General features: G+C 35.4%; 1 protein-coding gene across 2 annotated transcripts; it reads right to left on the reverse strand.

Moving 5' to 3' along the window:
• Positions 1-1,700: 1,700 nt before the first annotated feature.
• LOC131162392 (PLASTID TRANSCRIPTIONALLY ACTIVE protein 6, chloroplastic) lies at positions 1,701-19,205 on the reverse strand. Of its 2 annotated transcripts, none has more exons than XM_058118830.1 (6): positions 18,624-19,205; positions 13,962-14,030; positions 13,703-13,807; positions 10,698-10,817; positions 2,221-2,310; positions 1,701-2,138 (listed from the first exon to the last, which is right to left on the reverse strand). In XM_058118830.1, exons 1-6 carry the CDS (start codon positions 19,095-19,097, stop codon positions 2,022-2,024), a joined length of 975 nt encoding a protein of 324 aa, XP_057974813.1. In that variant the 5' UTR covers positions 19,098-19,205; the 3' UTR covers positions 1,701-2,021. The 2 variants fall into 2 exon arrangements, with proteins under 2 accessions (XP_057974813.1, XP_057974814.1); XM_058118831.1 differs by having other exon boundaries at positions 13,712-13,807; positions 18,624-19,200.
• Between the last annotated feature and the right edge of the window lie 4,421 nt (positions 19,206-23,626).

The following is a 23,626-nucleotide window of genomic DNA, read 5'->3' on the forward strand; positions in this document are numbered from 1 at the left end:
CTGAGTCGTCCCTCCCTTATCTTATCTTCTATACGAGCTACATCTAACTTACCATGGATATGTTCATTCCTTAATTTATCTTTCAATGTAATACCACTCATCCATCTAAGCATTCTCATCTCGGCAACTTTTACTTTTTAAATATTAAGTTTCTTCGTCGCCCAACATTCCGATCCATATAGCATAACTGGTCTTATAGTTGTCTTATAAAACTTCCCTTTCAATTTTAAGGATATTCTACCATCACAGAGCACACTTGAAGCATTTCTCCATTTTACCCAACCTGCTTTAACTTTATGTATTACATCATTTTCAATTTCTACTTCAGCTTGCATAATAGATCCAAGGTGTCGAAATCTAGAAGTACTATTTATTTCTTCATCATCAATTATTTTCTTAATATCTTTTAATAATAATATAATATTAATGTGGGAGTAATGAATAATAAGAGATACCTTGTCTCGTAAAGAAGTTTTAGTTGTGAAAAATATCATTATTTTCTATTCTTTAGTTTTCTAAAGAATTAAATGTAAGATAAGACTACGTACTATAAACTCATTATGGTCCACCCTTTCCCCGAGCCCTGCATACACAGAAGCTTTATGCATCGAGCTATCTTTTTTGTTTTCCAAAGAAATTAGAAAATTTTTAGTTTAACTTTTAGTTTTCAAGAGTTGTATTAAAAAGGTAAAAAATAAAATTTTGTTAGATCATTTTCAATTTTTATTTCTATATTTTAAAATAATTACAAAAAAAAAAAAAAAAAAACTTACTTTATAATTTTTCAAAATTTATATAAGGTAATATTTGGGATCATAAATCTTGGGAATAGAATTTGAACATAATTCACACAAATTAAAATTTAAGATCCTAATTTCATGATCCCATACGCTAAAGTAAGTATATAAATATTTCAACCTATCTATATAGACTTTAAAAGGTAAAAAATAAGATGATATTACTATAACTATTTGAAAAATTAGAAATAGAAAATAAAACTATTTTCAAAAGCAAATAGTACCAAAAAGTTAATTTTTATTTATTTATTTATTTCATACAATTGCTGTAAAAATGAAAAATAAACTAATTTTTATAATTTTTGAAAAATTAAAAAATTATTTTCCAAAACCAAACAAGCTCTAAGCTTACACAATGTAGTGTATTTTGAACGTCCATGTTTTAAAAGTACCATGCAACCATCTAGGATCCTATAAGTTTGTTCTCATTTAGAAAATGAATTAAATGATTCACAGTAGTAGTCACGGTGAACAAGAAAATTTTGGAATGTTTATTTATCTTTTTTTTTTTATTAGATATAGCATTTCACTCATTTGGAAGAATCAAAAAATTATTAAATTATATACTTTTAACCTTAACAAAAATAAATAAATAAATAAATAATTATTTAAAAAATAAAATTAATATTTTTTAAAAAATAAAATTCATGACACAAAAATGTATTAACTGAACAAATGAACCTCTCCCTTAGAATTAGGGGCCTTTAATGCAATGAGAGCCAACAAAAATTTCACATTCCCAGCCATTGCCAGTGTTGATTGACCATGCATGAACCTCTTCCTTAGATTTAGGGAAATTTTGACAAAGGAACTTCCCTTAGATTTATGGAAAATTTCACGACCAATCGACCATGCATGCTCCTCAATATAAGCACGAGGAGAACTGAGTTTAATGCTGCAAGCTTTCCAAGTTCGAGTTATATATTTAAGAAAAAAACTGAAGAAGACTAGGAGTATAATGCTTTTCGGGATATGACTACCTATGTTCAGTAGCATGTTAAAACAGAACAAATACAGGAGTGAGAGGATTAACATACATACAAAATACACACATTGAGACTTACAAACCACCCTTCATTTTTTGACCAGTGACAGAAAACTCCCAAGGGAGATTACCTGTTGATGTTTGCCAATACACATGCTAAAGCTCAAAGCATAGGAGCATGGCTGGCCTCACTCCATAAATCCGCATTCTGCATCCCATTCGCTTCATAGACCAATTGATCAGAACCAATTTGAAATGTTAAAATCTCGCAGCTTCCTAAGGTGTGTCTCCATTTCTTGTCTGCTTTTGGCCCACTCTTCCTTCTCTATAATGGTGTCGGCATCCTCTCTCTGACTCTACGAGTATATACAAGAAGATTCATTCAGTCAGTCTGCCAACCGTAAACAGGATAGTGTTTTTGGGTCAAGATCTACTCACCCTGTGAATTATTTTGAAACTGTTCCCATTATCGCGTATAATAAGCAAGTCAGCCTTTCTATCCCTATTCCTTCCTCCTGGAACAGTGACCTATTCATGAACGAATGAGTAAATAATAAAGGCAGCCAACAACCATTGTAAAGAAAGGAATAAACAAATAAAGATCAAAATAAACAAATAATAATAATGACCACGCAGTAAAAACCATTTATAGATAGAACAGCTAAACTTGCTGGTATTTAAAATTAAGAAGAAAGAGTTCCCCATGGAATAACAAAAACTCCACAACACAAAGAAAACTTCCAGCAGCAAGTGTTCTTGTTAGAGCTTTTTTCAGCTTTTCAGCTATTTTTTGGTTCTGGTAATGAAGTTACAAAGGCAGAGACGTGAAACATGTCCGAGCATAATGAAAAGTACTACTGTCATACACTTTGGCTATATAGCTATGCAGGGAAAGATGTGGAAGCATGTCAGGTATAATGAAATGTGGAATCAGAAAATTACGAATAGGGAAAAAAAAAAAAGAGGGAGGGAGAGAGAGAGAGAGAGAGAGGAAATTGTTACAGAATGATACTGAAGGACCAAAATAAATTTACTAGTTAAAGTGCAACAATATAAAGTAGTAAAGGAAGTATGAGAGAGAGCACAAAGATTTACATGGTTACCCACCAGCATCCAGCACCACAATGCGCAAGAAAAATACAAAGCAGAACAAATTAGAAAGTAGTTTCATGTCTCAAGGCCCCAATTACATCCATAATCATAAAAAGAGCTTACACAAGATTTTCCATGCTCAAGAAACCCTAAACAGCTCCACACAGAAGTTTGCAAAAGTTCCCAAGGCATCACCCTTAACTAGCACTAGATGGGGAACTAAATTAGGCCTTTCAGAGCAGTTCATTCTGAGAATTTACCAATAGTTTGAGAATCATCAAACTACCAACATAAGGAGATAGTAAAAAATTTTATAGGAGCAGAAATCAGTAGAGCAGTCCACAAGTCATTAGTAGACCAAAACAAAGAGGGTTGTAGGATCCGAAATCCATTGACCTATTTAATTAGATCAGGCTACAGATGCTAGCAGAACTGAGCAGACAACGAACTCCACCTTAGCAAATTTTTGCCCAAAACTCTTCAACAAATAAGATCAAAATGACATCCCGATTCCAATACCCTTAAAAGCAATCAACTAGAATTTCAAAGGGCAATATTAGAGGGAGAGACTTGGTCAACATATCAGCCAAATGATCTTCGGTACCAATCTTCCCCACAACTCTCTCATAACAAGAAACTATATCGTGGGCAAAATAGGATCAAATATCAATCTTTTCATCCTCTTATGAAACACATTGACCTTAGTGGTATAAATAACACTCTGATTATCACTATGGATGTGTTACCCATGATCCAATATCTCTTCAAATAAACCTCTCAACCAAATAAATTTTATCTACCTGTGCCACCAGCATGCATATGTCCTCAGTATCAGACAACATAACTATAGCCCGCAATGATACTTTCAAACTGATAGCATAATTACAAACTGGTAGTAGTATTTAGAAGGCATTACAGATTTTTGTCCACAGCTTGGTAGTAGTATTGATCATGTAAATACATAGCTTGTCATGGACCTCCTTCAGTCAAGGTCTCCTACACAAACAAAGTCTATAAAACCAAGCACGTGATCAATACTACTACCAAGCTGTAGACAAAAATCTGTAATGCCTTCTAAATACCAAATCCATTTCCCTACTTGCCAACCCACCATCCCTATCAATACACTGACTACATGTAAATGGCAGGACGAGCCAAATACATAATACTGCCAACAGCACTAGAGGACAACATGTTACGTATGCTCTTCCTCTTCAATCGGTTGAAGACACCAGCCATTGAATGCCTGAAATGTGCAATCAAAGATAACTGCAGGCTTCACATTTGTTCATGCCAAAGAATTCCAAGACCTTTACAATCTATTATTTTGTGCCATACGATTTTCCAACTTCCAAGTATCTTATAGACCTCAACAAGAATCTTTCTTACTGCAGGCTGCAACCAAGACTTTCATCACAAACTCATTAATAAGCTCGAATTTAACCTGTCAATTTCAAACATATCTGTAGAGGCAGTCAATACATCATCCACATATAACAAAATAATGATTAATGATTTGGAAGCTTTTTGAAGTATACACAGCTATCATGCAAAATTCCATGGTCGTGACCAAGGGCTAAAATTTCGATTTCCATGGAAGTTTTGAGGGTCTCAATTGAAATTGAAATTTCGATTTAAAGGAACATCGGAATTGAGAAAAAAATTGTGGATATTATGAATGAATCTTTGGGAAATATTAAAGAAAAGATGACAGTGATTTGGAGACAAAATTTAAAAACTTTAAATTAAATTTAAATTCCAAAATTCAGCCCGAATATCCCAAATTTTGGCCAAACTACTGCAAAAAATAAATTGTATATTGATTTCATTTTGCATCCTTTGAATTCTAAAATTTTGACCAAAATTTTAACAAAACTACCGCATTTAAGACCATGATGTGACTAACCATAATGAGCTCAAATACTCCAAGGAGATTGTTTTAACAGAGAGTGATCCCGTAACAAAAAAACATGAGTTTCCTTGACATTTACCACAATCCTTAGGTTGTTACATATAAATGTGCTCCTCAAGCTCACCATGTATTAAAGTTGCTTAACATCTAGTTGGTTCCAGCACCAAATTCTGCATTGCAACTAATGCAAGAAAAAGCATTGAAGTGTGCTTCACCATTGGAGCGAAGTCATTAAAGTCTAGACCTTCCTTCAACCATGCTTTATATTGAGCATTTTCCACACCTAATATTCCTTCCTTTCTTTGAAAACCCATTTATATCCTAAAATTTTCTTTATTTTTGGCAATTTCACCATCTCTCATGATTAATTCTTATAAAGAGATTAGGGGAGGGTAATTGGTCTGGTTTGGTCGGTTTTCATGCAGGTTCAACACCTATTATATCAGCTCAGGATTTTTATGAACCAAATTAAACTGAAATTGCCTAAAAACCGAACCAAAAAACCGACCATTCTCAGTTTGGTTCAATTTTGCTGGTTGGTTTGGACCTCCTAGTGGCTTTTTATTGGTCCTTAATTATGCTTGTTAAAATTTAAGACCAGCATTCTTAAAATTATGTCAATTTAATCAAAAATTTTGCCCAAAAAATTTTATTCAAACAACAACTAAATATGCCCCTCAAATAACAAATTTTGGAATTGATCTTTTAGGAAAATATTTTGAAAGATAAAAAATTATATCAAATAATTGATATGCATGATCCCGTCCTTTGCAATTTGCATTTATAATTCATTAGAAATAATGAAATAATGAATACTTTACTTGAATTAATGAATCTAGCTCATAACAAACCAATATCCAATTTTTTTTTATTTTTTAAGCGTAAATAAGTTAAATAAATAACTAAATATAAAATATTTTATATATATATATATATATATATATATATATATATATATATATGGTTCAGTTTGGTTTTATTCTGCCGGTTTTTTAAACACTCAAACTGGAGACCGAACCAAAAGTTTCGGTTCTCCCATTCCCAAAACCAAACCAAACCTGTTCACCTACAAAACTGACTAATTACGGTTTGGTTCAGTTCGGTTTGGTTCGTTGCGGTCAGTTATGTTACACCCCTAAATAGATCTGATCCCTTCCTGCAAAGCAACTAACCAACTGCCTGAATTGACACAAAAAATTACTTTTGAATCTTGGAAGGCCTACCAACATCTCAGAAACTGTTAATGCATAAGCGATAAGGTACTCTTAACCTAGAACCTGGCTGCAATGATGAAGATTGAGTAATTGCATCACTCTTCTTAGGTTCTGAACATTCTCCCTACCAGAAAAACCATAAACACAAGACTCCTTTGGATACATCATGGAATATTCATCACAATTAACAATCTCCACTCAGTATCAATTTCAGTGACTAAAGGCTAATACACCACAATCCATATCCCTTCACCCAAAGGCATAACCCAATAATTTACATTCTAGAGCCCTAGGCTCAGATTCTCGTTTTCTACATGAGCATATGCTGAGCAAATCAAATATCACTAAACAGAACCATACTCTTTAGGAGTTTCAGAGTCAATGGGTCTGTTAGAGAATGGCTGGCAAGATAACAAAATGTTAGTCAACCTGACGTTTGAAAGAATGCATCAAGCTCTCCAAGAGGGACCCATTCAAGTGCTCTGCCAGTCCATTTTGTTGTAGTGTGCCTTTAATCATATAATGTCTGACAAGACCCTCACTCCTACAAAGTTCGAAACTCGGATGAGCAAAATCCTAAACTATTATTGGTTGTAACCCACTTAAATCTTCTTCTCAGTCCGCTTCTCAATCATAGCCTTCCCGTTGCTTAACGTGTTTCGGTGTTTGAACACTTCATTTTTATGCTTCAGCATAAACACCCAAACCTTCCATTAGAAATCCTCTATGAAAGTCAACCATAGCAGACCTCTTTTACTCAAAGCTATCTATTGTAAAGTTAGAGATGGAGTGAAGAAGAAGAGAAATAGAGAAGCAAATATGAAGAAAGCAAGTGAAAAAAAGGTGGGGGCAGTTTCCTGGATCCTTACATGCAGCTCAAGGTATGCCCACTTATATATCAATAGTAATAATAAAGACTTAAGGACAAAAATACCCCCACTCACAACTTAATCACTAAAAAAGCATATTCTCTTCTAACATTCCCCCTCAAGCTGAAGGTCTGTATATATATATATATATATATATATCACCTAACCCAGCTTGTTACAACCATTAGACAGGGCAGACTTATATAAAGGTTATGTGAAAACATCGCCTAACTAATCCAGAGATTTCACAAAAATGAGTCCTCGTGACTTCTTCAACACAGCATTCCTCACAAAATGAGGGTCAACTTCAATATGCTTTGTCCTCTTGTAGAATACTAGATTGCTTGGGTTTACCAAGAATCCCATCTTTGACATAAAGGACTTCGGCCACATAAGCTCATTCGACTATAGCTCAGTATTCTACTTCATGACTATATCTTGCTACAGTAGTTTGTTACTTGCCACGCAAGGTAACAAGATTACCTCCCACAAATGTATAGTATCCAATAGCAGACCTTCAATCATCAACGAAACCAACCCAATCTACATCATGCTATCTCATAGTTTTGATTACATTTATATATCAAATCTCCATTAGGATAGCCTTTGAGATACCACAAAATCCTACAAACAACACCCCATTGTGGTTGTTTCGAATTATCCATAGACTTACTCGCCATCACCATTGCAAAAGAAATGTTAGGTCTAATGACAATTGAGTAGATCAACTCGCCAACCAACTCCCTATATCAACATTAGTCTTCAAAGTCTGACCCTACATCCCTAGACAACTTCAGGCTGAAATCTATAGGAGTATTAACTAGTTTAGCACCCAACAAAACAAACTCTCCCTTAGGAAAACATATATTTTTGCTGAGATAGATTCAACCCTTTTCCTAATCATACAATCTCAATACCAAGTGTTAAGCCTTTGATATACAATGTCAGCCCACAACCTGCAACTTAAGCTTTTAGGTAAAGTGGTAAACTGACATGGTATCGGAGCCATCGTTGCCAAGAGATCTTGGATTCTAGCCTTGTTGCCCGCATTTATTGTAAATTTATCAAAAAGTTATCATGTCCCCAATATGGGTGTTATTCATTGTTTGTTTATCTCTCCACATGCAATTGGGCTGCACATGCAGGGGAGTGTTAAGGCTTGATATGCATTGTTTGTCCACAACCTAACCGCTAAGCTTTTAGATAAAGTGGTAATCAAACACCAAGAAATGCAAAGTACCCAAATCCTTTATTCAAAATTTAGCTTGAAGCCAATGCTTGAGATCTGCAATCCTGCTCTAGACAACGCCAACCATGACAATATCATAAACATAAACTAGAAGTACCACATATGACTCCATTTTAAGGACAAAGACTGAATGATCAAAGTACTAGATGAAGCAAAATGTAGAGACCACCACACAAATGTCAAAGCAGGCTCAAGGAGACTGCTTAAGACCAACCTACATACTCTACCATCCTCACCCTAGGCAACATACTCAGGAGGTTTCTCCACGTTACCTCTTCCTAAAATCTCCATAAAAGAAAGCATACTTTACATCCAACTGACATAAGAGCCAATCAAAATTCACTATCAATGAAATCAATACGCAAAGAAGATTTAGTTGAGCAATATAAGAGAAAGTCCCAAAATAATCAGTACCATGTATTTGGATGTACCCCTTGGCAACCAATTAAGCCTTAAGTCATTCAATATAGCTGTCAAGAAGATATTTGATGGTGTGAATCCATGCTTAAATAAAATCCACCAACCAATCAAGCCTAAAGCCATTCAATAGAGTTGTCAGAAAGATATTTGATGATGTAGATGCAACAGTATTTAACGAAGATCCACCAAGTCAAATGTCCCTTGAATGGTCAAGACATCCATTTTTACATCCATTGCATGCTTCCACCAGGGTTACCAAGCGCTTCGACATGCGAGGAAGGGATAGAATAGAGGTAGTAGAAAAAACAAAATAGCACATAGGATTAGGAAGGTGAAGAACTGAAACATAATGAGCAACAGGACAAGCAGCTAAGGACTACCGAGCACAAGTTTGAGTACCTTTTGAGTGAGCAATAGGCAAGTCCAAGTCACGTTGGGATGGATCTATGGGACCAAAAGTCGAAATAGTGATAGTTACGTGGCTACATGGTCATAGTGGTCTATGCTTGCTTTCCCTCATTCATAAACACTTATTTCTTTGACTCTGTAATTTGGACGAAGAGCAAAAAATTTCTGGAGAGGGATAACAGCAGAAATAGGAGGGCAAGGATAAGCACACTAGGGGGATCATAAATCGTTAATTGACTCAAAATAGATTCATCCACCATACATACATCCATCCAACAAGGATCAGAAATCCTTCCTTTGCTCTAGTACTAGTTTGAGCAGGAATAATACAGGAGGATTGACACAAACTGACTGATTAAAGTGCGAGAATATAACAAATTAGACATGTGAAGAAAGAAAAAAGAGGAAAAGCACACAAAATTATGTTGTTCTACCTTGAGTCCTTCATCCATGGGTATGACAAAGGGTGGAAATACAGCTAAAATTCATAACAGGAACTCACTCAAAACATTCTCTTACTGTCAAAAAACCCTCAATCATTTGTGTCTTTAAAAACAAATATATATATAGATATATATATATACACTCTAGAAAGAAGTTTCCAAAAGCTCCCATAGCTTACTCTCAAAATGCAGAAGAAGAACAACTAAAATATGCCCTTCAAAGCAGTTTTTCCAATGAATCAGTTAACCAAAACAAACAGAGAGCAAACAATGTTGTAAGATCAAAGATTGATCACCCTGAATTAAACCAGTCAACCAATTCTGACTGCTTCAGGAAAAACTGAGCCGCCAGGCAACAGAAGTATAGGGTTGTCAGAAAGATGCTTCAGTAACTTCAGAAAAGGGTTACATATCACTCTGCATTTGAGTGGAATTCAAACCTCAACATCCCTTCTCCACCCATTACATATTAATACAATCATTTCAAAACAAAATTTGAATAAAAAAAAAAAAGGAAAGAAAGAAGCACCATATGTACAGATATGCTGATAATTGAAAATCATAGATGATGATGATGAAGCAAGCATTTGAATGTGTGGCAGTTTAGATAGTCAAATTCACGCATATAGAAAATGAGATTGTGGTGCTTCATGGTATGATTGCTCACAACAGCAACACTGTCCAATTAAATTGTCATAGTTACTTAACTATGCGGCACACACTAAACTCAAGGGATTGAAAATGCACAGCTTTCACTCTCACATAAGTCGTACTGCTTTCCTTTTTAATTTTTCTCAGAAGTAAAATAATCCACAAAAGGCTCCGCAAAAATGAATAGAGATTTCGTAAGCCACCACTAAGCTTAAGTTGGGTGCATGTACATCAAGTCAATAGGTATAACTTTTCATTTCAACTACTGAAAGCTTTGTCACTGTCAAATTGATAGCATACATCTTCAAAGGAATGGTATGGCAATATGATTCATCTAAATTGATGGCTTGAAAGGGGTTTACACTTACAAAGCAAAAAGAAAAAAAAAGCAAAATACAACACCCAGTGTGCAAGGCTCCCATGCCATACCAGGGAGAAGCAGGAGGACATTGTACAGTCTTAGTCTTACCACCACATTAGTGTCCTTCAGGTTTTGGGTGTAATATCTTTACCATTGGGTCAAGGCCTGCCGCCATCATACTAGGGGCCCCAAAAGAATATTTAAAAAATAAACTGTTATCATTTCACAAGCAGTGCAAGAATCAAATTTGAAAATCCTGTTTAAAAATGAAATTTTACAGGTACAAAATGCCTCACCAAAATTTTTGCTCTGGTAATTGACTTAGTTTTTGAATCAATAACATAAATCTCCTCAAAATCCAGTACAAATTCTGGATCCTTGAACCTTCGGTTCCTGTAATGTTTTGTCAAGAAAATCTGCAACAGGAAATGTACTGACTTAATTATAGGAAGTAGTTGCTTAAAAGGGATACACTAAATTGGAAAAAAAATAAATGAAAAAGAAAAAAGAAAGACATCCTTTAGCATACATAATTCACACTTAAAAACTACATCATTAACATTTATAAATTAAAGCTTTTGTTTGGTGAAAGAATCAACTATACATCTAAAAACAGTGTATAAGAATCTCAAAATGACCATAGAGACTTATAGATAACCAAAATGAGATGCCAAAAAAGAGTTCCCAGTTATTAAAATCATTCCATGGTAAGTCATGATTATATTTTCACATATGTTTGAACAATAGTTTCATTGCCAAATGCCAACCTGACACCAACCACTATCCCTCCATTTCCAAAAACATGTACAGTTATCATTGGATAAGCTAAATACAGATTCATTATTCATAATGTGTCACTGTTTCTTTGAATCATTTAATGACAAATTAGGTACTTCTTTCGAAAGTTGGGAACTAATTCAGCGCTGCATCTACTACACCACCTGAGACTACCCAATTTGACTAACTAAACCACATATACAAAGTTTTTCATTTCTATCCAGACAAAGTTCAGAATGCTTTTCTCCCAGGATCATTCGCCCACCAAAAAAATAGAGAAAAAAAAAAAAACTCAAATTGGTTGCAATATCAAATTCAAATACCAATACAGATATAGTCAACAACAATTTGCTAAAAAAATTAAATTAAGTAATATTTTTTTTAAAGCGAAGCGATGTTCTCCACTACTCAGAGAATTCCATTTGCATTTTTTTAAAAGAAATGGCTTGCTCCTGTTAAAGTCTCAAAATGCCAAAACTTTCAAAATAGCTAAGTTGAAATGAGATGTTTAAAAAAAAAAAAAAAAAATTAGGGCAAAATTTAACCTTGTATTCTGGGGCCATTTTAGACTATTTGACTCTAAAATTGTAATAGCCCCACCTGATGGTCTTGTACAAGTAATACAACCACACAACAGGCCAGCCTTGACTCAATGGTATACCTGTTCTGCTCATCCCTGGAGGTTATGCAAGTTCAAATAACAAAAACATCTCAAATGAGGAGCAGGGCCAGGCATACTACGGCTGCCCTGAAATCGCCCATTGTGGCATGGAATTCTTGTGCAATAGTTGTACCCAACTAACAGAAACAAGTTGCAAAACAGGAATTCATCAACATTGCCATTTTTTGTAATCATTCATTAAAATTCCACTTCTTTATATATGCAACTTGATTAAACTTATTACAAAGCAATCATTCAAACATAAGAGTTTCCATGCACATTTCTTCTTTTATGTTAACACGACAAGATAGGGATTTGGTTAGCTTCCAAAACAAAAGAATCAACTAATAGTATTCTTATTGTTTGTATTAATCCCCCCACTTACCAAAATAATGTTCTACGTGAAGCAATAATGTTGGATGTTCTCTAATTACTTCTTGCTTTTTCTTGGTTTTGTTTTAGGCCTCATTTGGAATTCATAAAATACTTGGAAAAAAAAGGAAAATATCAATGAATCCACATTTTTATGTTTGATTATCAAGGAAAGTGAGAAAGAAAACAAAAAATATACCAAATCTATGAACAAAAAATTGATTTTACACATCATCAATATTTAGTTTTTCCTAGCTTTTAGTCATAGTAAAACAAACATTCATTTTTTATACTATTTCATATAAGGAAAATAAGTTTTCACCTTATTTTTTCCTTTCCTTTCCCCAAACAAAATCCTTAATCCAAATGGACCCGTAATGTCCTTTGGGTTTGTATCAGGCAGTGTTTTTGGTATTTTATTATTTACTGATAAGTATTTTATTTAATCCTTACATGAAGGTAAGAGACATTTTATAACAGATTGGCTTCTATAAACAATAGCCTAATGAATGATTATCGCAGAATAAAACAGCAATTACAGCATATCATAAAAAGCCATTCAGGTTAAATTAATTCGAAGTGCTGACCATCAGTGCGCAGAGTGAGGACTCTGCACGATAGACAAATTATTTTCCAGATAAGATCCTTCAAAGCTTTAAATGCACAATTTCCGAAACACTAGACTTACCTGGGCTTGTCGGGGGAATAGGTGACACACATTGACAATATAATCCATACAGACATTAGTAAAGGTGTGTGCCAGTCTCAAATTTCAGACCACAAATTGCATCTAGAGAGCTGAGGTCCTAATATGTCCTCCACACTTTCATATTTTCATGTCACGCTTGGATCGCAAAAGGTATGTTTTTAGGAATAGAATGATCATAGCATAGAGATTTGATAGCTAACACCACAGAAAGGGTTGTCATCATAAAGCAAATAATAATGTTACATTTTTATTTATACATAACACAAAATAGACAATGAATGACTATTCCCAAATTTCATCATGGGAATATCCACTCTTATCATATTCCATGTTGAATGGAATGACACACCCTCTTGCATGACTGACATTTTTGTGTATTATTGTTACCCTATACAATTTCTATTCCATTCTCACCTTATTTCATTTTGTGAGACAAACATAACCTTAGAGAAAGCTATCACTGCTTGATTACCACTTTACCTAAAAGCTTACGTTGTTAGATTGTGGGCCAACAATGTATATCAAGCTTAAGAGACAATAGTATGAGATGTGGAATTACATTAACCTGAATTTTTTTCCAAGGATTAGTTCAATTTGCAAGCCCTCACAGGCACAAATCTCAATATATAGATATAGAATTGTTGCACAGTTCCTTCAGCAAATAAATTCAAAAGCGAAAAAATCAAACTGGTTATTGACTAATATTCTTTACATAATCAAGCACACATAATCATGCATTCGACCAGGAAACAGAAAATACAGTAATAATAGGGCCATGTTACCTTCCAGACCTGCCTTTCACTTTTATACAGTGGATCTCTAGGTGCATCAATGGGTGGTTCAGTAACATTGTAGCATCCATAATCAGTCATTGCACAGCGAATGTACTATATTTTTTCCAAAGAGGAAAAAAACACCAATGAATATGAATTAAGTCAAAATAATCTCAAGATACATTTGAGTTTTAGAAAATGAAGATGCATTGCAGGATCTTTAGCATGTACATTTAATGCAAATATTTTCATTTTTAGAGATAAATACCTTCTTAGGCATCGGAGCAAGAACCTTAGGAATTGCATAAACATCTGTATCTGGAGGAGTAACATACATCTACACTGAGAAAGAAACACATTAATCTACTTCCAATTTCACAAATATAAATGGAATTTTGAAGTTATTCCCCATACACATGCTAAAAGAGTAGAGAGAGATATATTAAATGATAAATAAAACCTTCTTCTCCATCGTTTTGTACCACTGGAAAAAAAGGAAGTAATAATCTGTAATAAGCTGCATAAAATTATTAACTGCAACATGCTCTCGCATTTTATTTTCTTTGAAATTAACAATATTATTTGCTCCTGCAAATTAATCAAAATCAAATTCAAACAAAGGAATTTCTTTAATTTTGATAAAAGAATAATTTGTTAATAGAAGAAAAAGGTTTGAAACTTTCAATACCAAAATTTTCATCATTTAGGGACCAGAAATGGGGCAAATAGAACTTGTTAGCATATCTTTCTCGGATGCGTCAGGAACCTGGTCAGTCTATTGCCGAGTTTCATGCTCAGGTTAGTGGCATTTGGGATCAGCTGTCTCAAGCTGACCCTGCTTTTTCTGATGAGCAGTCGATTAAGCTTTTTGCTACATATCGAGATCGTCGTCAGTTCATATATTTTATGATGCATATCCGGGATGAATTTGAGAATACTCGAGCTTCTTTGTTACATCGATCTCCTCTTCCTACACTTGAGGTTGTTGCAGAGCTCATTTCTGAGGAGACACGACAACAGACTTGTCGGGTTCATTCTACCGATATGGTCTTGGCTACTGCTCCGTCCAGCTCATCTACTCCTGCTACAGCTGTTGCTTCTTCTAAACCGCGCCGTTTCAATGGCCAATGCCACTATTGTAAGGAAGACAGCCACCGTATTTCCGATTGTCCTAAGAAGAAGGCTAAGGATGCTAGGGATGCTCTTAAGGCTAAGGCATCTTACTCTTCCAAGCCTGTTGCTACTGTCTCCACCAGCTCCTCAGCTTCTGCTTCATCTTCTGCACCTTCTTTGTCGTCTCTTTCTGCAGCTAACCTTGAGGCAATTATCACCCAAGTTCTATCCCATACTTCTACTGTCTTATCAGTCTCCACAGATAACTCTACACCTTGGTTTATTGGCTCTGCCTGTTGCAATCATATGACCTCTGATTCCTCTTTAATGACACATAGGAAGTCTTTAAATCCTATTCCCTTAATTTATAGTACTGATGGTTCACATAAGTCTGTTAGTCATCTTGGTCATGTTTCTACTCCTACTTATTCTGTACCTGACATATATGTTGTGCCTAACTTGTCTCTAAATCTCCTTTCTGTTGGTCAACTTGTTGAAAGTGGTTTTATCTTAATCTTTTCTCACAAAGGTTGTGATATGCGAGATCCAAAGACGGGCCAACTAGTTGGGACTGGGCGTAAAGTTGGTCGCTTTTTCGAGCTCACATCTCTGCATTTGCCTAGTTCGTGTTCTCCTCCGTCTCTTACTGCTGCAGTGTCTTCCGGTGTTTGGCACTCTCGTCTCGTTCATACCTCTTTGTCTCATGTTCAGTATTTAGCTTCTAGTGGTTGCTTAGGAAATGTTAAATTTGAACCTTTTGATTGTATGCCTTGTCAACTTAGGAAACAGAAAGTTTTACCTTTTAATGAAAGTAATTCTTTGTCTTCTGCACCTTTTGATTTGGTTCATTCTAATATTTGGGGACCTGCTCCTATCTTTACTAAGGGCGGGTCTCGTTACTTTGTCATTTTTATCGATGATTACTCTCGGTATACATGGATTATCTTTTGCATGATCACACTGGGTTACTTAATGCTTTTCGTGACTTTAAGAAGATGATTAAAACTCAGTTTGATCGCACCATTAAAGTCTTTCGGTTCGATAATGCCCTGGAGTATACTTCTACCCCTTTCATTGAAGAACTTAAACAGGCCGGCACCTTGTCCCATCAATCCTGTCCATCCACCTCCCAACAGAATGGTCGTGCAGAACGTAAGCATCGTCACATTCTTGACACTATTCGCTCTCAACTTTTCTTTGCATCCCTCCCAGAATCCTTTTGGGGAGAAGCTACTCTTACTGCTGTTTACACTATTAATTGGGTCCCAACCCCTATTCTTTCCAATAAATCTCCATAAGAGGTTCTCTATGGAAAGGTACCTGATTATTCTCCTCTCAAAGTATTTGGTTGTGCTTGCTTTGTTTTATTCCCACCTCATGAACATACAAAACTTAAACCTCGCTCTCATCTCTGTTGCTTTCTGGGTTATGGCATTGAACACAAGGGTTATCGGTGCTATGACCCCATAGCCAAACATCTTCGAGTCTCTCGGCATGTTCAGTTTTAGGAACACAAAATGTTCATTAGTATCTCTCCACTTTCTTCCGATTGTCCCTCATACTCTCCCATTTTCACTAACCCAGCCATAGATCCCTCTCCCGATTTTTCCTTTAATGCAGGTCATGACAACTCATCAGGTGGTCACTCCACGTCTGCTTCTCCCGAACCTAGACCGTCTGATGATCATGCCATCGCATCCACTCCGCCTAAGTCCTCTAATTTGGATGTCCGTTGTCCTAGTCGGGTAAGGGCACCTCCTCCTCATCTTAGTGATTACCATTGTTTTTCTACTCTTGACTCCCTTCACGAGCCTCGCAATTATCGCAAAACTTGTTCTGTTCCTGTTTGGCAGCAAGCTATGTCTGAAGAACTTGACGCACTTCACAAAACTCATACTTGGGACCTAGTTGACCTGCCTCCTAGAGACTGTAATTGGGAACAAATGGGTGTATAAAAGGAAAACGAACTCTGACGGCTTTGAAGTAAGACATAAAGCTCGTCTAGTGGCAAAGGGCTTTACTCAGGAGTATGGCATTGATTATGAGGAGACATTTGCCCATGTTGCTCGTATTACCTCTGTTCACTCCCTTTTGGCTGTTGTCTCTGCCAGACGATGGCCTTTATTTCAGATGGATGTCAAAAATGTCTTCTTACATGATGATTTGGCTGAGGAGGTATATATGCAGCCCCCTCCAGGGTATCCTCATGCTCCTGGTAAGGTTTGTCGTCTTCGACGTGCCTTAAATGGGCTTAAGCAAGCTCCCCGTGCTCACTGCTACTGGCATCACTATTCTACTATTTTATGTTGATGATATGATCATTACTGGTCATGATACTTCTGGTATTCATGATCTTAAGCAAATTCTGTGTCAACAGTTTGAGATGAAAGATCTCAGTTCTCTTAACTACTTGCTCAGCTTGGAAGTGTCTCCTACCTCTAATAGCTACTCTTTGACCCAAGCCAAGTATGCTTCTAATCTTCTCACATGTGCTGGTCTCACAGATTGTAAGATAGCTGATAGTCCGCTGGAGCCCAATATCAAACTCCGTCCTACTGATTGGGAGCTCCTTCCCGATGTCACTCGTTACCGACAGCTTGTTAGGAGCTTGATTTATCTCACTGTCACAAGACCAAACATTGCCTATGCAGTGCACCTAGCCAATTTATGTCGACTCCTCGTTTCGTTCACTACGCAGTTGTTCTTTGCATCTTACGATATGTGAAGGGAACATTATTTCATGGGCCTTTTTTTTCCTCTCACTCATTCTTGATGTTGCAAGTTTATTCTGATGCTGATTAGGCAGAGGACCCTACTGATCGTCGTCTACCACTGGTTTCCTTTTTCTACTTGGTGACTCTCTTATCTCTTGGCAGAGCAAAAAGCAAATTGTTGTTACTCGCTCTAACACTAAGCCTGAGTATCGGGCCCTTACTGATACTACTTCTGAGCTTCTTTGGCTTCGTTGGCTTCTCCAAGACATGGGTGTTCCTTAGCCCGCGAGCACTCCGCTTTATTGTGACAATCATAGTGCTGTCCAGATGGCTCATAACAATGTCTTTCATGAATGCACCAAATACATCGAGATCGACTATCATTTTGCACGTCATCATTTTCAGGAAGCGACACTTCGCCTCTTGTCAGTTCCTTCGACTTATCAGTTGGTTGATATCTTCACAAAGGCTCATCCACCTAGTCGTTATCATGTTTTAATCTACAAACTCCAGTTGACATCTTCGATACCACCTTGAGTTTGAGGGGGCATGTTAGCATATCTCCTAATTAAGTTAATTGACCAATCTCCATGATTTAGGCAAATCTCCATGATTTGTGTAATTATTGAGTTACCTTTATGAGTTTGCCTCCTTCACCTATAAAAGGATGGCCCTTGTATAGTTTCAAATATACAAAGAGAATAATATAGGTTTCTTAGTTTTAACAGAACTATTTGCTCTAGTATAGATTTTTCATCACGCATTACACTTTCTAAATTTTTTTGCTAGTTTTCTTCCGAACCAGAGAGAAGGAAAAACGTAAAAACTGAAACTCATTTTCCCTCCAAATAATATACTCAAGGGGCAGTCGAATAAGGATATATTCTGTGTTTATGTATGAATTAAACAGAACATGCCTTTGCGTGGATTACTAGACTCATATATATTATTTAGGCGGCAAATATTAGATTCAAAACTTTCATATCTTCGTTTACCTCAGTTTTCACAGCCATCGATCAGGAAAAAAATCAAAAAAAAAACTTTAAACCGCAATCCTTTTCTCGACGACCAAACAAAGAAATAAAGAACAGTCTCCTACTAACCTCCCTGAAATCATACACATCGTTATCGGGATCAGGAGGCTTCCTGATGAAGAAATCACAGTCAAACAAACTAATCTTGTGGAATTCCTCCTCATTAATCTTATAATCCACAACCATATCCGGGTCCCAACCTTGGGTCGACATGAAGCTCTTGCTCTGCACCATCTCGATGTCGTCGAGGGGGGAGGAGGAGGCCAGCGGTTCATAGTCGACGTCGAAGTCCTTCTTGTTGTCGTACTCCACTACCTCATCGTCGTCGTCCATGTCGTAGTCGTCAAGGCCTCCGACATCGACGTCGCCTTCGTCTGACCTGACCCTGAAGTCTCTTCCCCTTGAATTGAGTCTGAGCTGGGTTGGGGCTGGTAGAAATGGGCGCGACGGCGAGCGGAGGAGAGGGGGCGGTGGTGCAGCTGTGGTCAGGAGTTTTGGAGTGGGGAGTGGTGGCGGAGGGAGGAAAATGAGACCGGCTCTCATGGATTATCTTGCTTTCTACCAGTCCCGACGGACGGAGCGCCGGTGACTGAGTGAGTGACGAGAAGTGAGACGCAGTGAGCGCAGAAGCAGTGGCAGAAATATCCATAGAACTTTTGCCTAATAAAAAATAGGTAAAATATCTTACAGCTGTGGGGTCGCATGGGTTTAAATTATCAAGTAAAATTATCCAAAAAAAAATCTTGACATTTAAATTTATGAGAAAAAAATATATATATATATATATATATATGTATATATATATATATATAGCTTTCGTTGTTGGTCAATGGTCAACTTTCTAATAAAGTAACATTTTAGCCTTTTCCTCCAATTATAATAAAATAAATAAAATATAATTTCAGGTTAATTGTTCTAACTAATCTACTTGTTTAAGTTAATCAATTAACAAAAATATCATAATATAATAATATTACTATTCTTTAAAAAAAAATAATCTTATATTAAGAAAAACCTTTTATTTGGATTTTCATTGTATTTCGATACAATGTAATATAAAATTATATTAAAATTTGTCAAAATTCACTGAAATTCAAATTCGATGTTTGAACCCTATGTTATCAAACGAAACGTAAAAATATATTAAAAAAATTTAAAATATGATAATAAAAATAAAAAATAAAAGTAATGATAGTTATGGTGTAATTCCAAGAGGAAGATGAATTTGAGATTTAAAATCTAGGTCGCTATTTCCCTAATTTCAAACCATAACCAGTATATTACTACATAGGGTCTTTCTATACAATCTCAAATATAAATATCAATATATACAAATATTTAAATCATGCACAACATTCGCAATAAATCAAATATAAACATACATGCGATGAAAATTAAAGAGAGAAGGGAAAAGAAAGCGCAAACATAATATTTTTTACGAGGTTTGGCTGTACCTGCCTATATCCTCGCCTAAAACCAACCTGCTTGTGGACTCTACTATCCTACTCATTTAATCGAGCAGAGCAAAGTCATTTATAAATCTCCTTACAGGGTAGAGTCCCCCTCTTCGGACGATACCACACGTCTGATACACTCCTTACAGGATGGAACTCTCCTTTTCAAGCGATACACCACACCTGGAACACAGTTCACTACCCGAACCACAGGGATACGAAGATGATAAAAATAATTTGCGTACAAGAGAATGCTTCTCAAAAAGCTAATGTGTACAATTTTGAATCCAATACACTCTCATAAGATATGAATTAAAACTCAATAGAGTATGTGTATTTTTGCTCAATAAAACTTGTGCAATCTTTGAATAAAATGTATATGATAGATACTTCAAAGATTTAAACCCAATAAAGATTTCTCCCAAAAAAATATTTTTCAAGATGAATGTAGGAGAGGTTAGGGTTTAGTTTAAAATAATTTTTGCAATAAAAATATGAGTTCTTGAACCTTGCAATGGATATGCTCAAAGTTTCACTAACTACAAAATGGTTTCTCCAAAAAAATATGAATCAAGAAAAATAAGCAGGAGAAACAATAAATATGCTCTTAAAAAGATTTTTCAAAACAAGAGAAGAAGAATATAATAGAGTAAATATGCTCTTATTTTTGAAAGGATGAGTGAAAAACACACTCAAGAATTTAAGCTCAATAAAAGATTTCTCCACCAAGTATTTTCAAGAGAAGGTGTAGGAGAAAACTAGAATTTATGCTGTTCAATATATTTTAACAATAAAAGAGTTAAAAAAAAAAAAAAGCTTTGATTTTGAAATAAAATGCCCACAAAAGAAAGAGTATAAATCAATATGCTCAACAACCATTTTAAAAGCAATGGATAAGGTATTTATAGAGTTTTTCAAAATATGACTGTTTTCTGATCATTGGGGAGTAAAATAATATTTTAATTTCAATTTTTCGACCATTAAGAACTCAAATTTGCCTAAACCCGAGAGGTCCAGTCATCTAGCACTTGCTCCAGTCGACTGGCCTTAGGCAATTTTCAAATCACCGAGGTTCGGTCGATTGGGGCTCAATATCCGGTTTACTGGAACATCAGGCCGGTCAACTGGGCATCAACAAGTATTTTTGGGTCAGTTAGCTGGGGCTATAAAACAAGTCATTTTGTCTGGCTGGTCAACTGGGCTTATCATGCTCTTAAAGGGCCGGTTGACTGGTGATATTCAATTATGGCCAAAGGTCTGGCCGGTCGGCTGGGGCTTATTAGGCATACACTGGTCGATCGAGTAGGTATATACAAACCTGGCCAATTTGACTGGTTGGTCGACCGGGCTCAATGAAAAACTGATTTTTAGCCCTGATTTGTTTTCGAAACCATCTTAAAATCTTTGTATAAGTTTAGCAATTTATGTGAAAGGTTTTTCATGAAAGGTATGGTTCCCTAGGGTCAGTTTATGGTCTATTGAGCATTAGATTATATCATGCAAGATATGCAATATTACAATTAAATCTAAATGTATTTACAAATAAAAATATATGTCTTCTTCTTCTTTTTCTCTTCACTTTTCCATGGAATATGCCAAGCTGTATGTGCTTTAAGTCCCTTACTGGCTTTCATTTCCCCTTTACCTTATATATGTACTAAATTATGAACCTGATCAAATACTAAATGCACACATAACATACAAGTGGTTTGTCATTGTCAAAACGAGATCAGACTCAAAAAGTCAATAATCTCCCCTTTTTTTATGACGGCGAACATACAAGAGCCAAATGGGTTCAACCTAAGAAAGCTCTCCTTTACAATATGCATAATTTAAAAAATGAACAGTATAACTCAAGCATATCAAGAAAGAAGACGTTTTAAGTATCATGCATTAAGTTTTAGCATTAAAACTCAGATGCTTGCAGCTCAGATATTTGTCCTATAAAAAATTTTAAATGCAGGGAGTATAAAAAGATTAGCAACATTTTGCTCAAACATTTCTCCCCCTTTTGGCATTAGCAAAACAGTAAGTTAAGTATGAAACTATTTGAGCCTTAAAAGAATTTCTTAGCTAAAAGAGAAACTCCCCCTTTTTAATTCAAAAACTGGGCATAGAAAATAGTTCCATACCAAAAGCACATGTTAAACATTGTCAGACCAAAACTATCCACAAACCATTTCAATTCAAATATTACATAAGACCTGTAAAAATTTGAAGTTCAAAGCATAAGGCTTATGATAGCAGGTGTAGGTTTGAGCATAAAATTGGTCTAACTATTTAGCATGTATTTTTATATGATCAACGAACTAGTCATGCAATGTCCTTTTAAAGAATTTTAATGTTTTTAAACTTCATGACACAAAAATAAAATGAAAAATAGCACATGTCATGAAAGCATTTAGTCATATAGGCAAGAGATCAGATTTGTTTTAGTAAAAATACTTCTTGCCATAAAACATTTCATTTTAAAAAATATTTCCCCTTTTGATAGTTTCAAAAAGTACAGGGGACTATGTTTGCCGAAAAAGAAACTTTAACACATGCAAGCTTCATTTTTCTGGTTAAGCATTTAAGAGCATTCCAAAATATAATCAGAAAAATCAACCACATAGACCCAAAAAAATCAAAAAATTCAATGCAGGATCATATGGCTATGAGCAACATATTTTCATTTAAAATTTACTATGAGCTAACAAATCATTATGCTTTGAAACACATATGCCACAGTGAGCAATGGATCTAAGCCGAAAGAAGGGTGATCACACTTAGAGTTGACTACCAGCTTAGATGACATAAATTGCTTATACTAATTCAAGATTAATTTCATTAAGTATGCAACTCAGTATATAAGCAATCATTTTTTAATCTTTTAGAGCAATTATATTGGATATTGACTAATTCATTTCTATTATGCAACCAATATAATCATTCCCATAGAACGCAAGTGCATCATAAAATAAATATTAAGGCATGATATAGTGCACATAACCAAGAACAATCCATATCTAAACATGAAGCCATAAAAGCGGGATTAATATTCAAAAAGCAAAACATTATGCATATGAGTCCTCAAGAATCTTAACTTATTCTAAGAATGGAGCTCACGCTCACCTCAATGTTCGCATGCATGCATAGTCAATCAAGGATAAGGTTCAATTGAAAAAGCATTTAACAAACAATTATCCTTCATAATAAGGTCCAACATGCAACTTGTTATAAACATTCAGCACATACTTGCTGCATATTGCATTTCTTTCAGCACTTGATAGTCAATCAAAGTTATACTCAAATAATCATGCAATAGAAGTTATGCAGTTCACACGAGCATGCACAAAGGGCCTGGTTGTTTCTATAGCATGCATTTCACAAAGTCTGCATCATCCATGCGGATGATGTTCCAACCAAAACATGCAACAACCTAAATTTACTACCAGCATGCAATACTCAAAATTTTGCATCAGTCATGGAGATAGCGTTCTAGTTCAAGCATGCAAGTATAGTTAATTAATTCAGTATATTCAGTATGGCCCAATGACAGTTCACGCTATAACAAAAAATTATCATCCATCAAAGAAATTTAACATTTATTAGATTATGGATAGTAAGTTGCAATGT

This window comes from Malania oleifera, chromosome 8, assembly GCF_029873635.1.
Source record: "Malania oleifera isolate guangnan ecotype guangnan chromosome 8, ASM2987363v1, whole genome shotgun sequence".
Taxonomy (NCBI): Eukaryota; Viridiplantae; Streptophyta; class Magnoliopsida; order Santalales; family Ximeniaceae; genus Malania; species Malania oleifera.

Bases quoted from the DNA above. Each gene is read 5' to 3' on its own strand.
- LOC131162392 (XM_058118830.1), bottom strand. From the start codon at position 19,097: ATGAGAGCCGGTCTCATTTTCCTCCCTCCGCCACCACTCCCCACTCCA. The intron at 14,031-18,623 runs GTTAGTAGGAGA...TTCTCAGTGTAG, and splicing joins ATGTGTATGATTTCAGGGAG to ATGTATGTTACTCCTCCAGA. The intron at 13,808-13,961 runs GTATTTATCTCT...GAAAAAATATAG, and splicing joins TTGCTCCGATGCCTAAGAAG to TACATTCGCTGTGCAATGAC.